Source organism: Lutra lutra, chromosome 7 (genome assembly GCF_902655055.1).
Source record: "Lutra lutra chromosome 7, mLutLut1.2, whole genome shotgun sequence".
Taxonomy (NCBI): domain Eukaryota; kingdom Metazoa; phylum Chordata; class Mammalia; order Carnivora; family Mustelidae; genus Lutra; species Lutra lutra.
Genome location: NC_062284.1, coordinates 11,430,053 through 11,455,507, shown reverse-complemented (window position 1 = coordinate 11,455,507; position 25,455 = coordinate 11,430,053). Strand labels below are relative to the sequence as shown.

Sequence of the window (25,455 nt, the reverse complement as noted above, 5' to 3'; positions counted from 1 at the left end):
TTTCTGGCCCATAACACAACTGTAAGATTTTTAAGACTGACCCAAATACTTCTGGGAATAAGGCAAAGTAAAATAAACATGTGATTTAAAACTTCTTAGACAAAACTACTTTGGAAACTCTGCTGACTTCTGCCTGACCTTGTCTCCAAACAATCCTTCCACAGGTCTCTACCCTAAACTATACTGTACGTCAACCGTGTCATGTTTCCCTCCTTAGAACCAATCACTAACACTTTTACTGAAAAGCAAGAATCACTGTACTCGTCCACATCACTAAAATCATCTGGTTAAGCAACAATGTAAGGCGAGATACTTTGGGGGGATAAATGGAAAAGAGAACACAGCAACTAAAGAATGGGGACGGGAATGAGCAGGCCCATGGCTAGGAATCAATACTAAGGAAGAGCACGGACAGAAGGACTAGAAAAGTGTTGCATGGGAAAGTGAACGTGAAGCTTATTCCTCAAGTCTACATTTCTCCTTCTTAATATACACGGAAATATTTCATGTATAAAATAATATGATGTTTGGGGATTACTTCGAAGCAATCCTAGGAGGGAGAAGCATTTCTGGAATGGTGGAGTCAGAACTTCTGAAATTCTGCTCCTCAATGAAAGCAGTAAGAACACTGGCCAAACACTGTCCCGATGGACTTTGTTAGAACTCTGGCGTTTACTCAAGCAAACGGCTGGAACTCAGTTAAGTAAGAACGGAAAGCTCTCTGGCATTTTACCTTTGCTCTATTCCCATGCTCCTCTCTCCACAGTCCACGACAGCCTGGAAAACCAACACCTCTGCAACTACAGTAGTTGTCCAAAGCAGCAGCCTATAGGCCACCGGAGTAGGGAGACCAGGTCTGGAGCGACCCCAAAGCTCTTTTCCATGAGAACATGCTATCTGACCTGGCAACACCCTGAGAAGCTCCATTCTCAGGCCCGCATTCCTTGACCTCTCTGTGAAAATTACGGTCCATAGTTCATTGGTGAAAACAATTACAAGCAAAGGTTTAAGACCACAGCTACTTCAGGCAACATAACCAATTTGGGGTTAAGAACAGGATGACCAAAAACTGAAAAGGAAAAAGTGATGGGAATGTCCACAGGGAGCTTTGGAAAGCTGACGTGTTCCTGAAAACCTATAAAACCACGCATGAGAGCAAGGGCGTGTGCACGCACAGGAAAGCCCTGAGGTGGTTCACCTGTCTGTCACCTCCAACCAGTCCCAGGCTCTGTGCCAGTAAGAAGTGATGACAAGGAGGAGCCGTACCATGCCTGCCAGACCACTGAAAACATGCCCCCGATAAACACATGGGAGCGCTTCAGCAAAAGCCGGTAGACTTACTGGCTCAAGGCATTTAAGCAAATCTGTCCAACCATTGGCTAATGGCTGAGCTAGATGAGCAGAGACTTGAAGCCACATGACAAGGAATACAGACTTCACAGAACTAGTCCGGGAAAGTGACTAAACGAACAAAAAGCAAACAGCAAACACAACTGGCTGTCAGGGGAAATATGATGTCCACACCTGCCACACTGTACTACTTACAACGTCCGGTTTTCATAAAAAATTATAGAAAACACAAAAACAAAAAAGTAGGACCCATACACAGGGGGCAAAAAAAAAAAGCCATCAGTGAAAATGGTCCCTGAGAAAGTCCAAAAGTTGAACTTAAAAAACTGGACTCCTAAAACACAGAAGAAATTAAGACATTCACAAATAAACAAAGATAAAGAATTTGCTGCTACCAGACTTGCCCTAAAAGAAATACTAAAGAATCCTTCAGGCAGAAATCGAAGGACACCAAACAGTAACTAAAATTCATACAGAGAAGTAAAAGAGTAACTGAGTAAGTATAGAGACAGCATAAAAGTACTTTTGTTTGTTAACTCTTTTCTCCTGATTTTTAAAAACTGCATAAAGCAGTTATTATAAAACTGTGTTGAGGGGCGCCTGGGTGGCTCAGTGGGCTAAAGCCTCTGCCTTCGGCTCAGGTCATGATCTCAGGGTCCTGGGATCAAGCCCCGCATCGGGCTCTCTGCTCAGCGGGGAGCCTGCTTTCTCCTCTGTCTCTGCCTGCCTCTCTGCCTACTTGTGATCTCTGTCAAATAAATAAATAAAATCTTTAAAAACAAAAACAAAAACTGTGTTGACAGGTTTATAAAGGGTAAAGATATAACTTCTGTGACAATAATAACACAGGAGGGGGGAGAGGAATGAAGTTATATTGGAGTTAAATTTTAATATACCATTAGAATTAAGGTGATGATAATCCAAACTACACAATTGCAAGTTAAGGTACTAATTATCATCTCGAAGACAACTACTAGGAAAATAACCTTGAAAATATAGTAAAAGAAACTGTATAGGAGAATGAGAAACACAAAGAAAAACAAAATACCAATAAAATGGTATATTAAAAACTAACCTACATAACACAAAAGATGGTAGTAATGGAGTAATAAAGGAGAAAGACACAAGACATAAAGAAAATAGCCAAATGCAGATATAAATTCTATTTTGTCAGTAAATACATGAAATGTAAATGTGATTAAAGACTCTGATCAAAAGGAAGAGACTGAGGGGTGCTTGGGTGGCTCAGTGGGTTAAGCCTCTGCCTTCGGCTCAGGTCATGATCTCAGGGTCCTGGGATCCAGCCCTGCATCGAGGGCTTCCTCCTCTCTCTCTCTCTGCCTGCCTCTCTGCCTACTTGTGATTTCTCTCTGTCAAATAAATAAATAAAATCTTTAAAAAAAAAAAATACTGAGGATAAGAGGAGAGAGGATGTTATATAGAAGACCGACTACAAATTCAGAATGGTTAAGATGATAACATGGTAAGTATGGGGGTAAATACCCTCATCTGTCAATGTTTGTATATATTTACACTTTTCCCTAATAAATTAAACAAAGCAAGAAGAAAAGAACAATGGTAACATTTAGGGGAAAATAAAGACTTCATAGTTTAAAACACATTGACCTAGAAGACTATCTCATATGATTATAATATGGATTGGCTCAGAAAGCTGCCTTCATACTGTTTTTTTAGCCTAAAATAAAAAATACCATGCAAAGTGGTAGGGAAAATGGCTTATGCAACAATTTTAGGTCTTTTTGGAGGGTGATGTGTGTGAATTAAATACCAACGATGGGCAGTAAATACGGACACAGAAAGATACTACATCAATCAGATACTAAAACCAATCAGAGGCGGGAAAAAGTCTGCAGAACAGTATGCTGGGTGCTCATAAACCAAACCACCACCAAACTGGTATCAGTACTAACACTGACAGGGAGTGAACTTCAGAGACGAGGGGTATGAGGGCAGCGTTATCCGTACCATTTTAATTTTTTATATTCATACTCTTTCTTTAATACACACAGACAGGTGTGCGTCTCTATGTATGTTTGCATGTATGTATTCCTCTTCTTAAATAAAAACAAGTAAGAAAGGCTCAGCCCAAGTTTGCCTCCAACTGTCTCTTTTGTCTTGGCTGGACTTTGGTGAAATCGCTCAGAGTAACCAGAGAACAGGAAAAAAACAAGAGCTGGGCAATGTGAGAGTGAGCTCAACTGAGGAAAACCCTGCAGGGCAGAATCTTCTGAAGACTTGGGGCATGACTCCATCCCCTGCCTTCCTTGCAGGCACCAGCCCCTGCCCACCCCGTCTTCAATGTCAGGAATGCCATCAGCTCACCGCTCGCAGCATGCCCTCCTCGCACACTCGAGAGACAGTGAGCAGACCCTCCACCAACCTTCGGATCTCAGCGTCAGTAAATCCCTCGACAAGGTCCTTCCGCACGCTTCGGGGGCGCCCTCTGCGCTTCGGCTTCTTGTCATCATCAGAGTCATCCGTCTCGCTCTCAGAGGCAGAGGATCTCTGCGCCTGCCTCTTAGACTCAGTGTCAGAGTCACTGTCATTTGTCTGAGCCTGAAAAGGCAAAGTCCCATTGTAGCAAGGGCCAGCTGGAAAAGTTCAAGGGACTAAAACTAGCCCATCTTAACTCTTTAGAACTCAGAACTTTTCATCATATTGGACAAGTCCAATGTGGAGGCAGGTATCATGTAAAGAAGGAAGATCTGCTTGGGACAGTTACCTTCCACAGATGTGGTGCAACGTAATGACAAGTGAAATGGAATAAAAATATTTGAACTGTAGGTTTGTGTTTACTTCCTTAGGTAAGTTCCCCCTTTGTGCCTTGGTTTTCCATTTGTAAAATGGGGATAACTACCTATTACTTGGGTTTTCATGAAGATTAAATGAGTCAACAGGTGTAACAGCACAACTATGCCTGGCACACAATTACTGCTCGATCACTATGAGCGACCATCAGTGAATAGATCTGCTAGGTCCAACAAATTGGCTGATGAAACTTATTCTAACCTACTTCAGTGATGTTGCAAAAAATCGAGTGAGATCATGCTTGTAACAGTGCTTTGTAAGCTGTGAAGTATATGTATGTTTTTTGTCTATGGTTATATAATTTCTTAGTAAGTACGTATAACAAGTGCCACAAATACTTGAAGGCAAAAAGAGGCTGGCTCTAAAGTCAAAGGCACTGCCAATGAGAGCCAAACCACTGGGAGTACAGGTTCTGATCTCCACAGCAAAAGGCGAACGTCTGCCAAATTCAGATCCCATCCATCCGTCCGTCTCACCAAGAGCCAATTTACAAAGCTCAAATGTCTCACGGGCGTACTCAGGGGCACTCCACATTTTTCTATCTTCCCCTGCTGGGTTCGCTATAAAATACCTGCCTCCCACGACCAGGCAACACTGCGAAGCCTCTTCCTTGAGTAATTATCACTACTGTAGCCTTTACAACCTAAGAGGTCCTTTCTTATCTTCCAACTCCCTCACTCACCTTTTTAGTGGAACTCCGAATTCGAGGAAGCATGTAAATTTCTTCCAGCTCTTTCTGACGCTCTTCCTCCTCTACTTTTTTCCTCTGCTCCTCCGGAATGATCTCATCCCAGTCCTTGTGAGGACGCTCTTCCAGCTCTTCTTCGTCTTCCATTGTTGCGAAGTTGGCAACCTTAAAACAAACGGACAACTCACTCTGACATTTCCCTGTTTCCCAAACACCATCTGCTAAAACACCAACTCACCCAGCATTTTTAATCTAAGACGCTATAGGTAGTACCAGAATTCGTGATATTATACAATCAGATAATCAATTTTCTGCTAATCTCTCCCTTATCCTCCCCCCAAATATCTTGCCAAACCCCCAAGTTTATCAGAAATTACTGAAAATTAGGGAAACAGATATAAGGATAAAATGGTCTTAGAAGTTAAATCATACATATTTTCTAATAAATATGATACTAACTGGAAAATTTAGATTTACTTATTAGATTATCAAATACTGAATATGTAATACCAATCCATCATGACGTTAGTTCTAAATTATAAACTGCTATTAAATAGCACTCATTTGGAACAATGCATAACTGAAAGCCCTAGCAATCAGTAGCCAACTACCTACCTTACTCATTTTTATCAGAAGTACAGAAACTTAAGGAAGTACAGAAACTAAAAGTATGCAATGATTTCATACAGTCAAAAGTACACACTACTGTTAGAAATCAAAATGAGAATTTAAATGCAAAAAACTCAAACAAACCTAGAAGAATACTCCATTTACAACATACCAAATACTTAATATCTGGCATCAGTCTGTACTGAAAAGATATGTATATCCCAGAAAGAAAACCATCCAAGTGTATGTATTTCAAAGACTATAGACAGCCTGTGGCTATATACAGATACATCTACCAGCTCCGCTGGCTTATGAGCAGTGGTGAGCAGGCCCCAGGCATGGGCTCCACATCCTTCTTATTCCTTCCCACACAGTCTTTCAGGGTACAATCAAGTATAAAAGAGCTTTTAGATGTTCCATTCCTCAAAGTCATTTGGAACTGACAGTGAAGTCAGTCATAAGTTGATGACTTTGGGCCACAATTAACTCTAATTTCTACCACAAATACTATGATCTTCACGATCAGATTTTTTTTAATTCCAAGACAAAGACAACAGGTATAATTTCTTAGACTGAAAACATTTTTTGTTTTATAAAAATGAATCATTTGGCCAATCTCTTAAATTAACTAAAATTTATAATTACTTTAGATCTGACCTTTGAAACAGCCAAATGAAAATGACATAAATGATGTAAATATATACATAAGTGGTTCATACAGTTGGAAAATGAACTTTTCTGAGGACGCAGAATGGTTAAGGGCCACACACTACAGGCCAGACCACCTGCCGGGATGTGATCACAGTTCCACATATGTGTGACCTTAGGAAATCTACTTAGCCTCTCTGTGCCTCAGTTTCCTTATCTATAAAGGAAGAAAATAATATCTGATCCATCTTACGGTTGTAACAGGGCTTAACATACAGTAAGGGATACAACTATTAGTTATGATTACTTAAGAAAACTATAATCTTAAGTTATCTCAAAAAAAATTTTGCTATGTTTCCAACATGTTAGGGTTAAAAAAAGAGAAAAAGAAAAAAGAGAAAGGATTAGTGGAAAAAACAAAGTCAAATCAGCTGAAGCTATATCTCCAGAAATAAAAGAGCCCCTAGGTAGGAAGACTCCTACTGTGAACTAAATCACTTGACCAGGTGCTAAAATTAACAGCCAAAAGAGCTTTAGGAGGGCAAAAGTCATAGCTGACCACTTTCGATTAACCTGTTAATATGCAGACATTTTTATACCTAAGTCTTTATAAAATATTCTAACTAAAACATTATCATCAAGATTACTTCTCTTTAAAAGGGAGCAATAGGGACACCTGGGTGGCTCAGTCAGTTAAATGTCTGCCTTCAGCTCAGGTCAGGCAGGATCCCAGGGTCCTGGGACGACGGAGCCCAGAATTCAGCTCCCTGCAGCAGGGAGTCTGTTTCTCCTTTTGTCCCTCCCCCACTCATTCTCTCTCTCTCAAATATAAAAATAAAATCTTAAAATAAAAGGGAGCAATAGTCCTGGAAGCGGAGTCCGTTTGAAAAGGTAATAATTCACCTTAAAACTCAAACACACTGACTCTGATCCTAGAGCTCTCTGGTCTATTCAACATTTCCTTCTGTGTTCTTCCTCTGAGACAACTTCTACCTGTGGCCAACCTTGGACCTAGTACTGCTTTTCCTTCCAACACCTCACCCATGTCTCCCTCAATCCTATAGAATCTACTGAACTTAACCATTACTGGAACCTTCATGTCTCTCCTGCTTCTCTAACCCATACAGAACGAAGCCATGCCAATTCTTTCAACCATATTCTCACCTGAGATTGGGAAATCTTTGCCAATTTGACTCTCCTTAGTCTCCCAAACCTATCTTGGGGACCACGCTGGGACCATGAAATGACCAGTCCCTCTGACCTCATGTACTTGCTGGAGAAAGTCATAGGACCCTGCTGAGCAGCTCCAACATGAAGTCTTACCTTCCAAATACAGCTCACTACCTATCATGTTCCTCCTTCCCGGCACCACCCCTGGCTGTCCCAAATCATTTCTACTTTACTTGCTTACTAGGAATTACGGTCACAAAGAAAGGAATCCCACATCTTCTCTCCCCACCATTCCCTAAAATGTATTTTCCTTTTTCATTTGAAGGCCAACTATGCCACCTGTTTTTATTACATCCCTTCTAGTCTCTTCTAAGGCAATGTACAAATTTTCCTCTTTGCCTCAGAAACTCCAATCTCCCCCTATTCTCAAGCTCTCCTCAACCTGGAGACATTATAACATCTTTCAAAACCCTTTCCTTGCTTTCTTCTATCCTCATACGTCACCTTCACTATACTTTTTATGAGCTTTTAAATTACCTCCACTACACTCAATGCTGCCACCTCCTCTTCATCTGGTCCCCAGCTTCTGCACTTAGTCCTGATCTCATTTAATTTTGTTATATCAGATACTATCCATAATAGCCTTTAAAACAACAGACAAACAAAAAAGCAAAAAAACACCAAGTCAGCAAGTGCTTACTGTCACCTTCTGTTTTCTGCCTCTGACCCCTCTTTGTCAGCTGATTCTATCACTGTCTCTTCCACAACACTGTCCACGCTTCCCAGAGCTCCCCACCATCTGGGTCTCCACCTGTCCCATGGAGGCACACTCTTCCCTCTTTGATAACTTTTCCTCTATGCCCTGACTCTAGGTAGGACGGAGCACATCAGTGATTACCTCCACATGGAAGATTACATCTATACTCATAACACCCCTGGAACTCAGGACGAGAAAGAAAGGAGGCGAGTCGGGCTGCCTAGGTGGCTCAGTGGCTTAAGCCTCTGCCTTCGGCTCGGGTCATGATCTCAGGGTCCTGGGATTGAGTCCCGCATCGGGCTCTCTGCTAGGCAGGGAGCCTGCTCCTTCCTCTCTCTCTCTCTCTACTTGTGATCTCTCTGTCAAATAAATAAAATCTTTGAAAAAAAAAAAAAAAAAAAAAGAAAGGAGGCGAGTCAGGTAACGGAAAAGCAGAGCACCTTGCGTGCAGGAAGTTCTCGCAGACATTAGTGGTTGCTAGTTAATGAATCGGTGCTGAGGACCCCCTCCCACAGTGAGTTCCATACCTTAAACTGCGACAGAAGCTCATCTGTTGCACTTGTTGACACTTCATTCTCTCTGGTTTCAGCCAAGCGCAAAATTTCATCTATGTCCATTTCCTAAGGGACACCAACAATACAATACGGTAAAGAGGCAACAGTCATCAGTATGGACTGAAAACACTGGATGCAAATGAACCAAATCTCCTTCCCGGGATCCCATTCACCTAAAACAGTACCTGGGTTAAAAAAAACTATGCTTCAAGTAATTACTGTTCTTTACGAAAGCCTCTAACACAGACTCAGAAGCTGCTTCCAGAGAAACTGAGACTCTCACAAGTTCTTGTCAAAAAAGGTTTTTCTGGGTGCCTGGGTGGCTCAGTGGGTTAAGCCTCTGCCTTCGGCTCAGGTCATGCTCCCTAGGGTCCTGGGATCAAGCCCTGCATCGGGCTCTCTGATCAGCAGGGAGCCTGCTTTCCCTTCTCTCTCTGCCTGCCTCTCTGCCTACTTGTGATCTCTGTCTGTCAAATAAATAAATCTTTAAAGAAAAAAAAAGTTTTTTCCTCGTTGTCAATTACCTGAGGCTCTGACTCCTCCCCTTCCAGTTCTTTGAAGAGATCCTCTGCTCCAAATTTCAAAATAGCTGTCAGCTCTTCTTTATTAAAAGGATTTGAGCTATAGAAGGAAAAGGTACTTGTAATCTCTCAGGAATGTCAAATAACCACCATCAAGTTCCACTATAAAATAGCCACCCCTCATAAATCGGTGAAATCACTGGTGAAAACATAAATTCTGCCCCAAGAAAAATGATCTCTCAAAGATTTCATTTTTTTTTAATCCCCAGGATGAGTCTGTGATGGTAAACCTAACCTAGCGGAAGACTAGAAAATGAATTGTTTTCCTGATGGCTCATCTATTACACGATCAAGCAAGAAACTTAATTAGCAACATCAAAGCAGAGAGTTCTTTGCTCTTTGTCTTTTGACTCAGGAAGTTATCATTCACCAAGAATTTTCAACCTTCTCAACTCTGGTCCAAAATAAAAAGAACCAAGCTTTTACCATTTAGGTTCCTTTTGAATGGATTTAGGGAAGGGTTCATTTGATTTCTACCTGTGACACAGCTTCAGGACTACCGCAGAAGACACTGAACAGTCTGGTCAAAATGTAAACTCGGTCAGAGAAACAGCTGTGCTTCTAAATAAAGTCAACTGAAACTTGACTATTTTCCTTCTACACCCTTCTGTTTCCACCTGGAAAAGTAATCTCCACACAAACATTTTTACCAGTAGTAAGAAAAGAGCCACCAACTCCATCTGGCAGATTCTTGCTACTGATACATTCAAGGCAACTCTGCACTGGGCTAAAAGCCTAAGGAAGGACACACACCTGCCACTGCTGCTGTGTCGAATGTCACATGCGGAGCCCAAAGCAAAAGGCAAGAGAGAAGGCCAAGAAGAAGGGAGAGCAGAGAGCACAGGGTAGAGAGGCAAAAAAGAAAAAACACGGAAAGCACGATAAAATGAAAATGACATCCTCTTGTGGTCTTGGCCTGGCCTCTTCTATCTAGGTAATTAATAGATAATGTCAATTATAGAGAATCCTATTAGAAGGATGAATTCTATCAAATGCTGATGTAAAATTGATTTGGCTCTGACCACCTCTTCCACCTTTCTAGAACTTACTTGGACCTTCCTGAGTTGTTTTCCAGAACTGTCCGGCCAGTGGTATCCATACGCTGAATCACCAGATGGTCCAATACCATCTTCTTTTTGGCCCGTTCGATGATCTCCTCTTCCACAGTCCCCTTTGTAACCAAGCGGTAAATATTTACCTGTAGAAAAAAGAAATGTTATCTTTATACCTGATCACCAAAAAAAAATTACCTCTATCTAAAACCAAGAGGAGAAATAAGAACTTATTTCTCTTCTACCAGAAATGACTATAAGCCATTCATCCAAAAGGCAGCTTAATATTTTTACTATAACAGGTTATAGTCTGAAATAAAACCGCCTCAAAAAAACTGTTACTACAGCCTATTCTAATGATAAAAATCTTGCTAAAGAATAATTAGTTTCATGATATAAAAAGTTTCACCAAACCAAACCTTTGGTCGAGTATGAAACTTAGTTAGGAGTTACCCAATACTACAGCAGACTTTGAGATTCACACATGAAGGAAACAAGCATGTATTTCCCCAACATAGCTCAGAGCTAACACTGCCACTATAATAAAGTAGACCACCTTGAACGATGTTAGATTATTTAACAACTTAGCCACATTAAAATAGAAATACAGGGGCGCCTGGGTGGCTCAGTGGGTTAAGCCGCTGCCTTCGGCTCAGGTCATGATCTCAGAGTCCTGGGATCGAGCCCCGCATCGGGCTCTCTGCTCAGCAGGGAGCCTGCTTCCTCCTCTCTCTCTGCCCGCCTCTCTGCCTGCTTGTGATCTCTCTGTCAAATATATAAATAAAATCTTAAAAAATAATAATAATAAAATAAAAATAAAAAATAAAATAAAATAGAAATACAATTCTATTTCTATTCTACAAATACAAATACAATAGAATACATTCCAGTTCTAAATCTATTCATCATCTCTCTTTCTTGGGGTAAACGTGAAAGTCACTGGTGACATAATTTCCAAACATAAAAATAGAATAGTTCCCTAGTAAGTTTCTCTTAGCCCCGAAGACACCTTCTCTTACTAGTTAACAGAAAGGCTCTACCCTTGGGGAAATGAAAGCAAAACAAGAAAGAAGCATTTTACAAACATCCTGAAAGGGCTAAATAACCAACCCCCCTCTTTTCTGATTCCCCCAAACCATGTCCATATGCGTCTCTCCACCAACCTGCTTCTTCTGACCAATTCTATGGGCTCGGGCTTGTGCCTGCAAGTCGTTCTGGGGGTTCCAGTCGGAGTCAAAGATGACAACTGTGTCCGCCGAAGCCAGATTGATTCCCAGGCCACCAGCCCTTGTCGAGAGCAGGAAACAGAAGTCCTGTACACAATGCAATATACTACTTTATGCAGTGGCCTTCTCAGAAACACTTTCACAGTCCAATAAGCCCTTATACCTGGAAACCCCTGCAGGTGTGAAGAAAAGTGAGATATGATGGACAAACTTTATGGAGGCTACAAGAATGCCAGGGATTTGATGGTAGAGGGAATTTTCATTTCATTAAGCAGGAAGAGTCAGTGCAGGGAACAAAGGAGTAAAGCTGATTCTGATAAGTCAACCAGAACAAAAGAATTAGTGTTCTCTCCTGGCTAAAGTAAGTGTTACAAGCAATTAACAAAATCCAGAACATAATTAGCAAGGGGATCATTCCAGAAAGTTGCCTACACACTTACTTTCTGGGTAAAGGTGAGCAAGGACACTTTCTTGTTAGGAGGGCGAGGAGTACACCAACACCGCACTAACAGATCGCGTGCTGGGACAGCCGGGAAGCACAGGGTCCTCGACCAGCCCAGCACGTGCTCAGAGAAACCAGAGCACCTGGGGCTGAAGAGCCACATGTGGGAAAGACTCAGGCTCTCACATATTCTGGTTTCCTCAGCAACAACAGAGAATGAGCAGGCACAGTACAGCTGCCTGCAACTTACAGCTCAGCAAATATGGGGCAGGAGGCAGAGAGCAAGTCATATGAGCCAGAAGAAAAGAAAGCCACAGAAATTTCTATTTTTAGGGCATTTGATCATGTATGTCAAAGGTGACAACCTTGGCACACAAGTGATGCTCAGAAGCTAGTAGTTCTGAGTTACACTTTGATCTGTTGGTATATTTAATATACGCAGACACAATGAAAAGCTCTCCACGTTCTAACTAAGTCACACTCACCAGCATCCTGCCACAGAAAGAAAAATGGAGAATGGTCTCAGAACTTTAAACAAATGTGGAGGCACATATACTCTGTGATCCTTGATAGAGACACAGAGTGACATCACACTAAATTACAGAAGCCTAGAAGTAAGCAGTGGACACCTGAGAATGAGATACCTAAGCCAAATAAAATCTGGGGTCTGAAAAATCATATAAACAATTTTTGCTGTCACTCCTTTTTTTTTCTTTTTTACCTTAAGATTTATTTATTTGAGGGAGGAGGGTCAGAGGGAAATGGATGAGCTCAGGGAGATTCTGAGCAGGGAGCCCAACATCGGGCCTGATCCCAGGACCCTGAGATCATGACCTGAGCCAAAACCAAGAGTCAGATGCTCTACTGACTGAGCCACCAAGGTGCCCCTTCACTGTCACTCTTTACCAAAGATAATGTGAATTATAAGATATTATTTGTGTCTATTATCAAATTGAAAACAAACTCCATGAAATGCAATGCTGCTAAGGGTGAGATGAAAATATTCATACACAAACAGAATGAAAATAAACTGCTTTGGGAAATCTAGTGCAGTGCAGATTTTTAAAATGCTTTTTAGAAAGCTCATACACTCTTAACACACAACAACAAGTGATTAGGTTTAATCATTGGGTTAAAAAAATGGTACAAGCATGAGGAAATATTAGAAACTAGTATTTTTTAAAAATCTTTAATGACATGGCAAAAATGCTTACAGAATTTTGCATATAAAGTGATAACAAAACTACATACAGAATGACTCTAATTAGGTGACTATACAGAGAAATAAGCAATTATGAATGGAAACACACCCAAATGATGTGAACAGCAAAAGTTGTCTCTGGGATGGGAGGAGGGGGAGGGGGGATTGTGCAATTTTTCTTCTTTGTACTCTTCACTATCTCCTAAATTTTCTAATTATGCATACAGTATTTCCCCCAATGATAAAGTATTTAATTTTTCTTAATAAAAAAGGCTCAGATGTGCAGACTAATAGTAGAGAACCTGTATTCTATAAATAGCTATGGGGCGGAGAATTGAGAATTATAGAGAAAAGACAGCTTTAATAGTGTTTCTCTGACAGAGGGAAATATGAAACATTCACACCATTTTTTAAACTAAGAGTAGGGAACACAAAACCAGTTTCAATAAATACTAAATAAAAAAAACTAGCTAGCATTTACTGAATGCTCACGATGTACCAGGCAATGAGCCTAGTGCTTGCTGTGTGCTGGTCACTGCATTTAATCCCCACAGCAGGTACTGGAATTATGATTTTACAGGAGGAAACAGAGGAGAAAACGAAGGGACAGGAATTAGAGGGTGAGCAGTCTTCAGTAATTCAACTCCTCTTCTCCTGAACTATTCAGAGCCTCAGTTCTGTCCAGATTCAAAGCCAAAGCTCCGCAAGGAGAACTAACATTTAAGGCTAAAGAAACCAGAATGCTACAGCTGAACTGGGACCATGTGCATTTCTAGAGCAGAAGACGTACCACAATTTTGGAGTAACAGACACAAAGTTTTTAAAGCCCTTCAGAAAGCAGAACGTGAGGTCTGTTCTATCTACATACGAAGCAGTGGCCCAGGCTTCAGAAGCGTTCATGTTCTGCCCCAAACACTAGCCCTACTTCTGGCTCTCTCCACTGCTGCCTTTACCCACACACGGTGCTGCAGCGTTATCTCTGCGCAACCTCTTCTTTCCCACGTCTCTCAACTCCCATAGCATTTCTCAGCTTGACATGCACCAACTACAATGTCACCATGGTTTCTCACTTTTCCTAAGCACCCCTTGTATATGTGCCTTAAAACCCATTTTAACTCAGGACCTTCAGATTATGAGACTGACGCGCTGCCTACTGCGCTAAGGAGGCAGGCTTAAAACCCATTTTAGAATGCAAATCCAAGCTGGACAGTAGAACTTAAAGCTGTATCAATCGTACCAGCAATCCAACACAACTGAGACATGGCCAACGTACTTTTCAAGCCTCAGTCACCAAAAAAGTACAGCTCAGAACCTTCTGATGTAACATACATGTCAAAATTAATCCTACTGGCCAGCCTTCCCAACTCCTGCCTTGCTGCTCTCGCAGGCCCAGAAATTTGGTTATCTGGAAGCCACCAGGGAACACTCAGCTGCTATTAGAACTACTCTGCCACTAATCCAGGCCAGGGCAGGTCAACAGAAGCATGCGTATGCTTTTCTGGAATAACAAACAATAAAATTAAGAAGCATCTTTTATATTAGTGATTTCTTATTTCCTTTCCAAAGCAGGAGAACTTCACCGTGAACTGTTTCTGAGACGAAATACATTAAGCCAGAAAGGCTTTCCCCTGGATACAGAGCCCACACAGCCCAAACAATAAAGCCATGCATGGTGTACCTCAGACCCATCTGCATTGAAGTGGTCCAGTGCCTGTTTTCGGATTTCTCCCTTGATGGAACCATCCAAACGCTGTAAAAATAGACCACAAGAAAATCATAAGGTAGGAAGATCAGCTATATTCAGAACAGAACACCAGACTTGCAGCCTTTATCGCTCTGACACCCACTTAGTAAAAATAACCGGAATGCACTGGCAACGTGCTGTCAAGAGACCGTGTTTAGGCAGCATATCCTATCTGCCCAAGCTCTCCGGTTACAAACTCAAGGTCAGAAGCTTCTGACTCAAAGGGCTATCTAGGTTTATCCAAGGACCAGAATGACTGCTAGGACCTGTAACGAGAAAGATGGCAGCCCACACTGTCCTCAAAAATGATGTTTGCTTCTATATCTGTAGGGACGGAGAGATTCGGTCACCATACCACTGCTCACCTAATAATTAGCTCATGCAGAAAATGATCCTTCTTAACTAATGTGACTATAAGTCGCACAGTTATTAAGTGCTACACAGACCAAAAAATCAGTTACGTAAGTTTGGAAACATTCTGCCGTAACATTGTTAAAATCAAGTCGGGTCATATATTCCAGCTTTTCCAAAAATTACACTCTGAAATCAGAGCAAAGTGTTTAAGTAACCAAAATGCATATTTAAGAAAGCCTCTGGCATTTACTAGTTATTTTTTATTAGAGTTATGTGTCAGTTCTAGGTCCCAAACAACGTCACCACGGAAAAGCACATGTCAAATAAATACTTGAGAATCAGAGCGCCTGGGTGGCTCAGTGGGTTAAAGCCTCTGCCTTCGGCTCAGGTCATGATCCCAGGGTCCTGGGATCGAGCCCCGCATCGGGCTCTCTGTTCCGCAGGGAGCCTGCTTCCTCCTCTCTCTCTGCCTGCCTCTCTGCCTACTTGTGATTTCTGTCAAATAAATAAATAAAATCTTTAAAAAAAAAAATACTTGAGAATCATTAACTACGTGGTGTGCATATGAAGTGCTTATTTCTTACTCTTTAAAATCATTTTTACACGTGTTCCCCTTACAATCACATCTTGAGATGGACAAAATACCTCATTTTATAGAAGGCAAAACTGACGCAAGAGGTAATGTCATCTGCCCAGTGATGGCAAGTGGCTGGGGACATAATCTGTAGAAGGACCTACCTCTCCCCATCTCAGAGCTCTGCTGACCAGACCCAGGCCCACCTGAACACAAGTCAAACCACACCAGGGAACCCCCTTTCGTCTTTCTACCAGCTCTACTCAGAGCCTCAACCCAAAGATATGTTTAAATGGTAGATCATAGCCTATATTCGGTATGAGAAAACCCAAACACCTTTCTTTTAATATTCCCATTATTAGGAGACAGCAGACATGACAGACCCAAGTGGACTCCAGCCAAATATTCCCCACAGAGGAAAGCTATGCATTCTTATTTTACTTGATATCAACTGATTAGTCTGACCTGAAAAGCTCACATAGCTCCAGGCACTGAGAGACAATAATCTTCTGGCAGTGCACTGGGTTTTTATTTTGTTTTTGTTTTTTTAAGGATTTTATTTATTGGACAGAGAGAGAGAGAGTGAGATCAAAAGTAGATGGAGAGGCAGGCAGAGAGAGAGGGAGAAGCAGGCTCCCCGCTGAGCAGGGAGCCTGGCGTGGGGCGCCATCCCAGGACCCTGAGATCATGACCTGAGCTGAAGGCAGAGGCTTAACCCACTGAGCCACCCAGGCGCCCATTGTTTTTGTTTTTATTCCTAAAATAACCACAGTATCTAAGCATATTCTAAGTCAGCTGCTGAAAGACTACATAAGGTATTATGGATAGGACAATGCCTTTCAGGGCATTTTAAAAAGACAATCTGTTAGTGAGTGTAAAGCTTGGCCTTCTCAGGAGAGAATCACTGACCCCCAGTTTCTTCAATACTGGCATATAATTACGTAAGTAGGCTGAACAGTCCAACCGCTCATAGAAGAAATATTAAGTCAATCTTAAAAATCAAAGCACTATAAAAATGTTATGCAGAAAGTCAAGATAAACAGCATATACATCCATAAATAAACCAGAGAGAAGTTTCACACAGTCTAACACCCAGAAAAAATACTGTGTTGCAAAAACTTATTTCCCCCTTATCTTGTTTTTCTCCTTATCTTGTAGGAGACAATGGAGTGAAGATGAGAATCCATAATAAGTAACAATTCTACAGAGACAAGGGGGGGGGCCACATCCCCAGCTTCAGGGCCCAGCAAGCTTTCACATGCACGGCCCTGCTGGGTTCCCAGCCTCACAGCCAGGGTCAGCTTGCCCTGACGTGAATGCACAGAACTATCGCCTCTCTTTCTTCCTAGGATTTGGGCTTCTGGAATTAGGTCCACACCTCCTTCCTTTCTACTCTTACCCCAGACTTAGAGCTCGAAGACACCATCTAACATCCTTTCTGGTCTGCTTTTCCTCTCTTATCCATTCCCTTACTGCTCCCTGAAAAACAGAATGACCTCACATGACCACTTTCATTATAGGTGGCTTAATGGTATGGATGTAAATATAAACACCGTCCTGGAACCTTCGTCTCAATTTGTTTCCAGCCAGAAAACTTGTCTCCTAACTTTAGGATAATTGAGCAAGCAAAGCATTCAACCTGGGGGAAGGGAAATAGGGAGAGATTCTAATCACTTGAACATCCTTACCTGGAAAGGATAGTGCTTGATCGTCAAGTACTCGGCCAGGATGTCCAACATTCTGACCATCTGGGAGAAAATAAGGACTCTGTTGCCCCTTTCTCGAAGTCTTGTCAGCAGCTTATCTAATAGAATCAGCTTCCCACTGCTCCTGATCAGGGACTGGAGATTGAAAAGACATTCCAATCATCACACTCAAACCCGTACTTGAGTCTGCCCTTAACTGCTAAGAGCTCCTAGTTTGACAATTACTCTTCAGCTTGGGGAAGCCCCCTGCAGTCTGGCTGACAATTTCTGAAATGCTCTTTACCTGGCATCTGCAACATCGTACTTTCCACAGTTTTCCCAGTGAACTTTCCTCACCTCTTTTCAAAGCTTCTTCTGATGCTCCTTGAAGAGTCATCGAAGGAGCAAACGGCTCCGATAAAGAGCATCTACGACACCAGAGTATTTGGGAACTTAACTACAAACAAGATAGCCACGCACCAGAAGAACCTCCTGCCCATTCTCTCGCTCATTCTCCTCGGGGGGCTTGATCAGGTAGCAGTGGTTACAGCACTTTTTCAACTCCATCACAATATTCAGGAAACCAGATGTGCTACCTCTTGTCCCTTTGGCAAGAGCCTTGTAGTTCCTGGTCAGAATCCATCTGCAAATTAAAAAATAATGATGTTATTCAACTTGAAGAGACAGAGAACTGGAGGCATTAGAAGACTGTGAGAGAGAGCAGTGTTACTGGGAACACAAAAACAAAAACAAGAAAGACCTAAGACCATTAAGAAGGCATGGAGGAATCTGGTATTTTCACCTCCTGCCACCTAGCTGGGACCACTCACATCTTTAGTCTGATTCAGAATGTTAACCAGAGGGCAAACACTGCTCTACTGGGCTTTTCAACCTGAACACAGGAAACCAGAAGGAAAGAACGACAGTGGAATAATATTTACACACACACGTCAAACAAGGACGGGTCACTGAAGCCCTCTTTCTCACAACATACAAACCAAGTAAGCTAACAGGACGAGACTAGTTAAATTAAGATCATCAGATGGAAGCTTTGTACCCATTTACAAACTGTTGTAAAAGTGCACTTAACATGATAAAGTGCTCACAGTAACTATGTTTTCTATGCAAATTTTAAAAAAGGGAAGGAGAAATACATGTAAGCTTTAACCATACACTATAAAATATTAAAAGTACCTTTTCTTCTGAGCAATGGCATTTCTTTATACCATTAACAATCCCACTCTCAGGACTCTAGCTCAAAGAAGAATGCTCAAGGATTTTCAATGAGGCACTATTTCTAGAAGTATCTGAACAAGCTATGGTCTACCACTGGGGGCTGCGTGGACTACATTAGGCTGCAGACCCACACTGGAGGACAGCACAGTTGTAAAAGAGGAAGAGGAAGAGCTTTACAACCCACTGCAGAGTGTTCCTCAATGTAAGTGAAAAATGTAAGGCACAGAAAAATGTATATGGCATGCTGCTGACATAGGAGGAAGGAGACAGCAAAAAAGTTAAAATACATTTGGCTTACGTTTTTAAAATTAAAAAATAAAGGAAAGGTAAACATTAAGAATTTTAAAACTGGTCATTATTATTATCTAAGGGAAAGAAGGACTAGAATGAAGGGGACAAGGAAAGACACTAGATATCTTCGAACACAGCAGGCTTTGTAGGTTTGCCTTTGGAACTCTACAAATATTACAAATAATTATGAAGCAAAATTAAGCAAAGCCAACTTTTATGACCTGGCAATTGCACTACTGGGTATTTACCCCAAACATACAGATGTAGTGAAAAGAAGGGCCATCTGTACCCCAATGTTCACAGCAGTAGTGTCCATAATAGCCAAACTGTGGCAAGAGCCGAGATGCCCTTCAACAGATGAATGGATAGGGAGCCTGGGTGGCTCAGCGGGTTAAGCCGCTGCCTTCAGGTCATGATCTCAGGGTCCTGGGATCGAGTCCCGCATCGGGCTCTCTGCTCAGCAGGGAGCCTGCTTCCCTCTCTCTCTCTCTCTCTCTCTGCCTGCCTCTCTGTCTACTTGTGATCTCTCTCTGTCAAATAAATAAAAATCTTTAAAAAAACAGATGAATGGATAAAGAAGACGTGGTTCATGGGGCGCCTGGGTGGCTCAGTGGGTTAAGCCGCTGCCTTCGGCTCAGGTCATGATCCCAGGTCCTGGGTTCGAGCCCCGCATCGGGCTTTCTGCTCAGCGGGGAGCCTGCTTCCTCCTCTCTCTCTCTGCCTGCCTCTCTGCCTACTTGTGATTTCTCTCTGTCAAATAAATAAATAAAATCTTTAAAAAAAAAAAAAAAAGAAGCCGTGGTTCATATACACAATGGAATATTACTCAGCCATCAGAAAGGATGAACACCCAACTTTTGCATCAACATAGATGGGACTGGAGGAGATTATGCTGAGTAAAATAAGTCAGGCAGAGAAAGTCAATTATTATATGGTTTCACTTATATGTGGAATATAAAAAATAACATGGAGGACATCAGGAGAATGAAGAGGGGAGACAAACCATGAGACTGTGGATTCCTAGAAACAAACCGAGGGTTTGGAAGGGGGTGGTGAGCCTGGTGGTGGATATTAAGGAGGGCATGTACTGCATGGAGCACTGGGTGTTATACACAGACAATGAATCATGGAACACTACATCAAAAACTAATGATGTACTGCCTGGTGACTAATATAAATAAACCATTCTACCTAGCCACAAGTAAGAAAAACTATCTCAAAGTACTTTAAGACTCATCCATTTCCAGTGGAATATACCTTTAAAAACAAAAAGAAATTACCATTAAAGAATTTTACCCTTACTCTGTTTTTACAATTCACATTGCTGATAGTAATCCAGGCACTATTACTACTAGGATTGTGTGTGGGGTATTAAGTAGGTTGGTGAAGTTAAGAAGTGGAATTCTTAGTATGGGTGTAAGACCGTTAAGGTCAAATAAAATATCTACCTTGTACTGTTTAACTGAAAAAAATTTATGATGTATTCCTTATCTTTAAAAACAAATAAATTTCCTTAAAAAAAAAAAAAAAAAAACCGAATTTCCTAATTCTGTCCACTAATGTCTAGTGCAGTCACTAGTCACAGCTCTCCTACCCAGTCTGAGCTCTCCAAATTCCACTGTACAATAAAACAGTATGAAGAACTTGTTGGATGTATGGCTGACTCCTGCTGTGGGGAAGGAAATGTACAAGATGAATGTGAACATTTTATTCCAGAAAGCAAAAGGCTATGAGCTACAACTAGGATTGTGTCAAAAAGACTCAAAACCAACCTGAATGAGCTCCTCCTGGCTAAAAACGGAGCCATCAGACCAGGAGTATAAAAGAGTTAACTGTCAGAGAAGGAAACATGAATATGCTTATCAACGAATTTGAAATCATACCAAAACAAATCTCACTGGTCAAAACCTTTGAAAAAGGATAGCTATAACCTATCATTCCCTTTTTTTTAAAAGATTTTATTTATTTGAGAAAGAATGAGGCCGTGATCATATAGTGGTTAGTACTCTGCATTGTGAGAGAGAGAGAGAATGAGAGGGGTAGGTTCAGAGGGAGAAGCAGGCTTCCTTCCTGCTGAGCAGGGAGCCCCAAATCCTGCGACTCCAGGATCTTGACCTGAGCCGAAGGCAGTCGCTTAACCAACTGAGCCACCCAGGCACCCCCTTATCATTTCTTTTAAAGATGTCAAACTCCCAACATGGATGAACCTTAAGCATATTATGCTAAGTGAGAAAAGTCAGACAGAGAAAAACAAGTACAGTATGATGTCACTTACATGTGGAATCTGAAAAAGCCAAATTCAGAAAAACAGAATGTAAAACAATAGTTACCTGGAAATGGAGGAACGGGACAGATGTTGTTTAAGGATACAAACCTGCATTAATAAATAATCCCAGAGATCTAATGCATAGTATAGTGAACACAGACAATAATATCGTATTATTATCATCAACCTCGCTAGGAGACTGGAACTTTAAGATTCCAACCATTAAAAACAAAGGGTCATTATGTAATGCTGATAGAGGTGCTTAATTATCATGACAATGACAACCATCTTTTTACAAATAAAAGTATCAAAGTAATGTGTTGTACACCTTAAATTTATACAGTATATGTCAAATATATTTCAATTTAAAAAAAATAATAGAGGCAGGGTGCCTGGGTGGCTCAGTCAGTTAAGCACCTGCCTTTGGCTCAGGTCAAGATCCCAGGCTCCTGGGAAGGCTCCTGGCTCAGTGGGGAGCCTGCTTCTCCCTCTCCCTCTGTTGCTGCTCTACCTACCTGTACCCTTGTTCTATCAAATAAATAAAATCTTTTAAAAAGTCAGATGGTGATTTTTGAAAATTAAAGTCTTATTTTTATTCAGTTGCATTAAGAAAGGAATATTATCAGAAAGATTACCAGACCTTTAACCGTAAAAGACTGTAATGTTCATGGCATGTAATTAGTTCCAATCATTCCAGATTCAACTTTGAATCATCAAAACTAAAGCACAGGGTGCCTGGGTGGCTCAGTCAGTTAATCAGCTGTCTTCAGCTCGGGTCATGATCCCAGGGTTCTGGGATAGAGTCCACATGAGGCTCCTTGCTCAAGGGGGAGCCTGCTTCTCCCTCTGCCTGCGGCTTGTGTGCACCCTCTCCCTGCCTGTGCGTGTGCGCATTCTCCCTCACTCTCTCACACGCAAATAAATAAATTCTAAAAAAAAAACAAAAACAAAAACTAAAGTACATTCTATACCACCCCATCCCAAACGCAGCATTCTATCCTAACCTAAACCAAATCCACAACCTGCCCAGGCCCCTTGGAGTGCCAGAAAGGAGAGCATCTTCCCCTTGCAGCACGGAGCTGAGCACCTTCCCTTCTCTACTCCCACAGTGCCTTGCATGCGCCTTGGTTATTAAACAACACTGTTCTGACCCCTTGTCTCTACTCTGTCTTCCCTCCGAAGCAACACTTCTGGCAGGAACACATTCCACTCATCTTCATACTCCCAGCATCTAGCAGAATGCCTACCACACTGCATAATCTAATAAATGATTGAATGAATAGCAGAGAAGAAACAGATGAATGAGTGAAAAATGTGTGTCTGTTGGAGGGGGATTAGCACTGAGATTTAACATCAGACTACCTACAGAATGAAAAGTGCTGTGCAAATTCTCACCCAAGTAAGAAAGCAAGAACAATAAAACTTCCTCTTTCTAACCATGAATATATGCTACTCACATCTGTGTTGAGGCATCACTGAAAAAAGCAATTTGTCAACTGTGTATCTCACGGCTTCTTTGTACAGATGTTAACCCTAGGGTGGCATGATCCAGCCCACAGCTTACTTGTAATACTGCTTCTGCAGAGCCGACATCTCCACCCTGAGGATCTGTTCCACTTTGGCAGGAAGGGATTTCTCCACATCCTTTTTGACCCTCCGGAGGAGGAAGGGCTCCAGGACCTTATGGAGACTCTGGTAGCCATTCTCCCTCCCTTTCCCATGGTCTTCTTCAAAATCTTCCCAGAATTCAAACCTGGAAATAAAACAAGACAGCATTTATTATAAAAGCAACTGGGAAGGGGGAAAAAAGCATTTTTCAAACTAAAATTTCAATTAACTAAATGGAAAAAAAAAATCTGTTAAAACAAAAAAGAAAAAAAGGTTCTTCCCTTTAAGAAAATATAAATTTTACCAGTCACTAGCTCATGGACACAAGAGAGGGGGAAAACAAAAAGGAAAGGGAAAAAAACTAACTGAATCAATCCCATCTGTCTACGATGTGATAACATTAGGTTTCCAATTCTCGGACTAGGTGTACGGTTCTCAAGATATTTCAGTACGACGTGCAATGAGTATGTAAGTACAGACAAGTTATTGTCATGAAACATTCTGCAGAAAAGTTAATAAGCTATCCTTAATATGCTACAATTTCTTGGGAAAACAAATTCAGAGGTAAGAGAATAATTAGTGGCAATATTACAGCTGTCACTGCATAAAGATGAAGAGTTTGTTACACAATTTCCATCAAAATCCTCATTTTTCATAGATGAAAAAATTAATGGATTATAATGACAGTAAGTAAGGCTATGGTCCCCAAATAAGAATAGCAATACAAGTGATACCAATTTAATAGTATTAGAACTTGCAGACACAAATTTTACTAATAAATTTTAAAACCTGTTACCATAATAATTCTACCTCAATTCTATAGATAAAAATTTCTTGTTTAAATCTTAATTTAATCATCTCTGATTTACTGCAGGACCCATGGCAGAAGTCCAGAACAGGATACTGGGAAAAGATTTCTTTCAAAAAACAAAAAAGACCGAAGGAAACTTCTTTCATGATTGAAAATAATGTGCACTGTCCTGCCACTAGAAGGCCAGGAAAGCACCTGGAAGAACCAGCTGGGCGCTGTGTGCAGACGCTCAGCACGGAAGAGCAGGCCACAGAAGGACGCTAGAACCAGAAGCTTCGTCAGCCACCGCTTGTCCTCTGACACCAGGTGGCCCTCCTCTGCTGAGGCCAGTCACACTCCAGAAGACAGAATGGCTCCACATTACCCAGAGTCTGGAGGACTCAAAAGCATCTGCCCTCCGAGATGGAAAGTGAGAGCGCAGATGCCCGTACCACCACAGAGCACAACAGCATGAACAGTCTGCTGCGGGTTCGGAACTGAGAAACAGCCACGTGCTTCATCACGTACTGGGAGGTGGATCAACACACCAGCCTCGTAACACCTGCTAACACATGAAACTGCCCCCTTCGGGGAAGCCGACAAAAAGACCGTTTGGGGTAGAAATCTAAAAACATCACTAAAGCTTACGAACTGATAAACCTAAGTTGCATTTTGTCACACTGCTATGCAAGGACTCCAGGAACAAAACTAAATGCGTACTTAAAACTAGGTAAGAGGAATAAAAGGAACAATGCCAACTGAACGGTCTCAATGCTAGGGATAGCACCTCATGCACAAAATGTACAAAGCAACTGGAAATCAGGGACTATCACTGTATCAGGCTATTCTCTGAAAAGCTGGGCGACAATTTCAAGAGACTGTTTCAATTCACATAATATTCTTCATGAATTAAAACTATGTTAGCATAAAAGTTTCAATATGAAATTATTGAATATGATATTATTTCAATATGAAATTATTTACAAAATTTACTTCCCCTACTGTTTTAGGCAACAAATATTTTCACCTGCCTAGTTTTAGTATTCTTAGTAAATTGAAAGTTAATGTGACACACTATTTCTTTATATACACGCTGAATGGTTTATCAATTGTCTATGATTTCTTTCCCTCTGAACAGCAGAGATGAGTAGCTGTAACAGAGATTGTAACGCCTATAAGCTAGAAATGTTTCTTATCAGGTCCTTTAAGAAAAAGTTTGCTGTTCCCTGCAATAGAAAACTGTCAACTTAAAATACTAAATATGATATAGGGTTATAGGAGTAACCTTAATAATGACATCATGCCACAGCCAAGAGATTATTTTAGAGATTATTTTATTTAGAGATTATTTTTAGATTATTTTAGCGTGGTCAAAGTCGTCAAGTTTCTCTACTCACCTTCTGAGGAGTGTTAAATTAGCCTTGAAAAATAAAAGTGAAAAAAGGACAGCCACAGACAAATGAAAACAAAGAATTTCTTGCTAGTAGGTCTGCCTTACAAGAAATAGTGAAGAAGTCATTTAGGCTAAAAGAAGTGATACCCAATGGCAAGATGAGAAATAAAGATCACTGGAAATGATAAAATAGATGTGTAATATGAAAGACAAGCCGGGGTGGGGGTGGGGGGAGGTAGACAAGCCTAAATAAAGCAATAAATTTATCACTGTATTCTTGGGTTTACAACACGAGGAAGGAAGTAAAAACGAAGCCATACTGGAGAAAAGGTGTTATGTTTTACCAGAAATAGGTTAGCATTAATCGGAAGAAGACGGTGATGAGACGCATACCAAAAACTCTAGCA

The 25,455-nt window shown here is 41.2% G+C and overlaps 1 protein-coding gene across 4 annotated transcripts in view; it reads right to left on the bottom strand.

Moving 5' to 3' along the window:
• Positions 1–25,455, bottom strand: part of CHD2 (chromodomain helicase DNA binding protein 2) — a 116,879-nt gene that overhangs the window by 35,401 nt on the left and 56,023 nt on the right. For all 4 annotated transcript variants that reach the window (XR_007128601.1, XM_047736639.1, XM_047736640.1 and 1 more), the window contains 10 exons: positions 22,822–23,010; positions 17,945–18,107; positions 17,468–17,620; positions 14,786–14,857; positions 11,402–11,551; positions 10,236–10,384; positions 9,130–9,226; positions 8,579–8,671; positions 4,862–5,032; positions 3,752–3,927 (listed from right to left, as the gene is read on the bottom strand). Coding sequence is in view for 3 of the 4 variants with exons in the window: in XM_047736639.1 (XP_047592595.1) it covers positions 3,752–3,927; positions 4,862–5,032; positions 8,579–8,671; positions 9,130–9,226; positions 10,236–10,384; positions 11,402–11,551; positions 14,786–14,857; positions 17,468–17,620; positions 17,945–18,107; positions 22,822–23,010 (1,413 nt within the window). In the remaining variant the exon portion in view is untranslated. The remainder of the gene's footprint in view (positions 1–3,751; positions 3,928–4,861; positions 5,033–8,578; positions 8,672–9,129; positions 9,227–10,235; positions 10,385–11,401; positions 11,552–14,785; positions 14,858–17,467; positions 17,621–17,944; positions 18,108–22,821; positions 23,011–25,455) is intronic.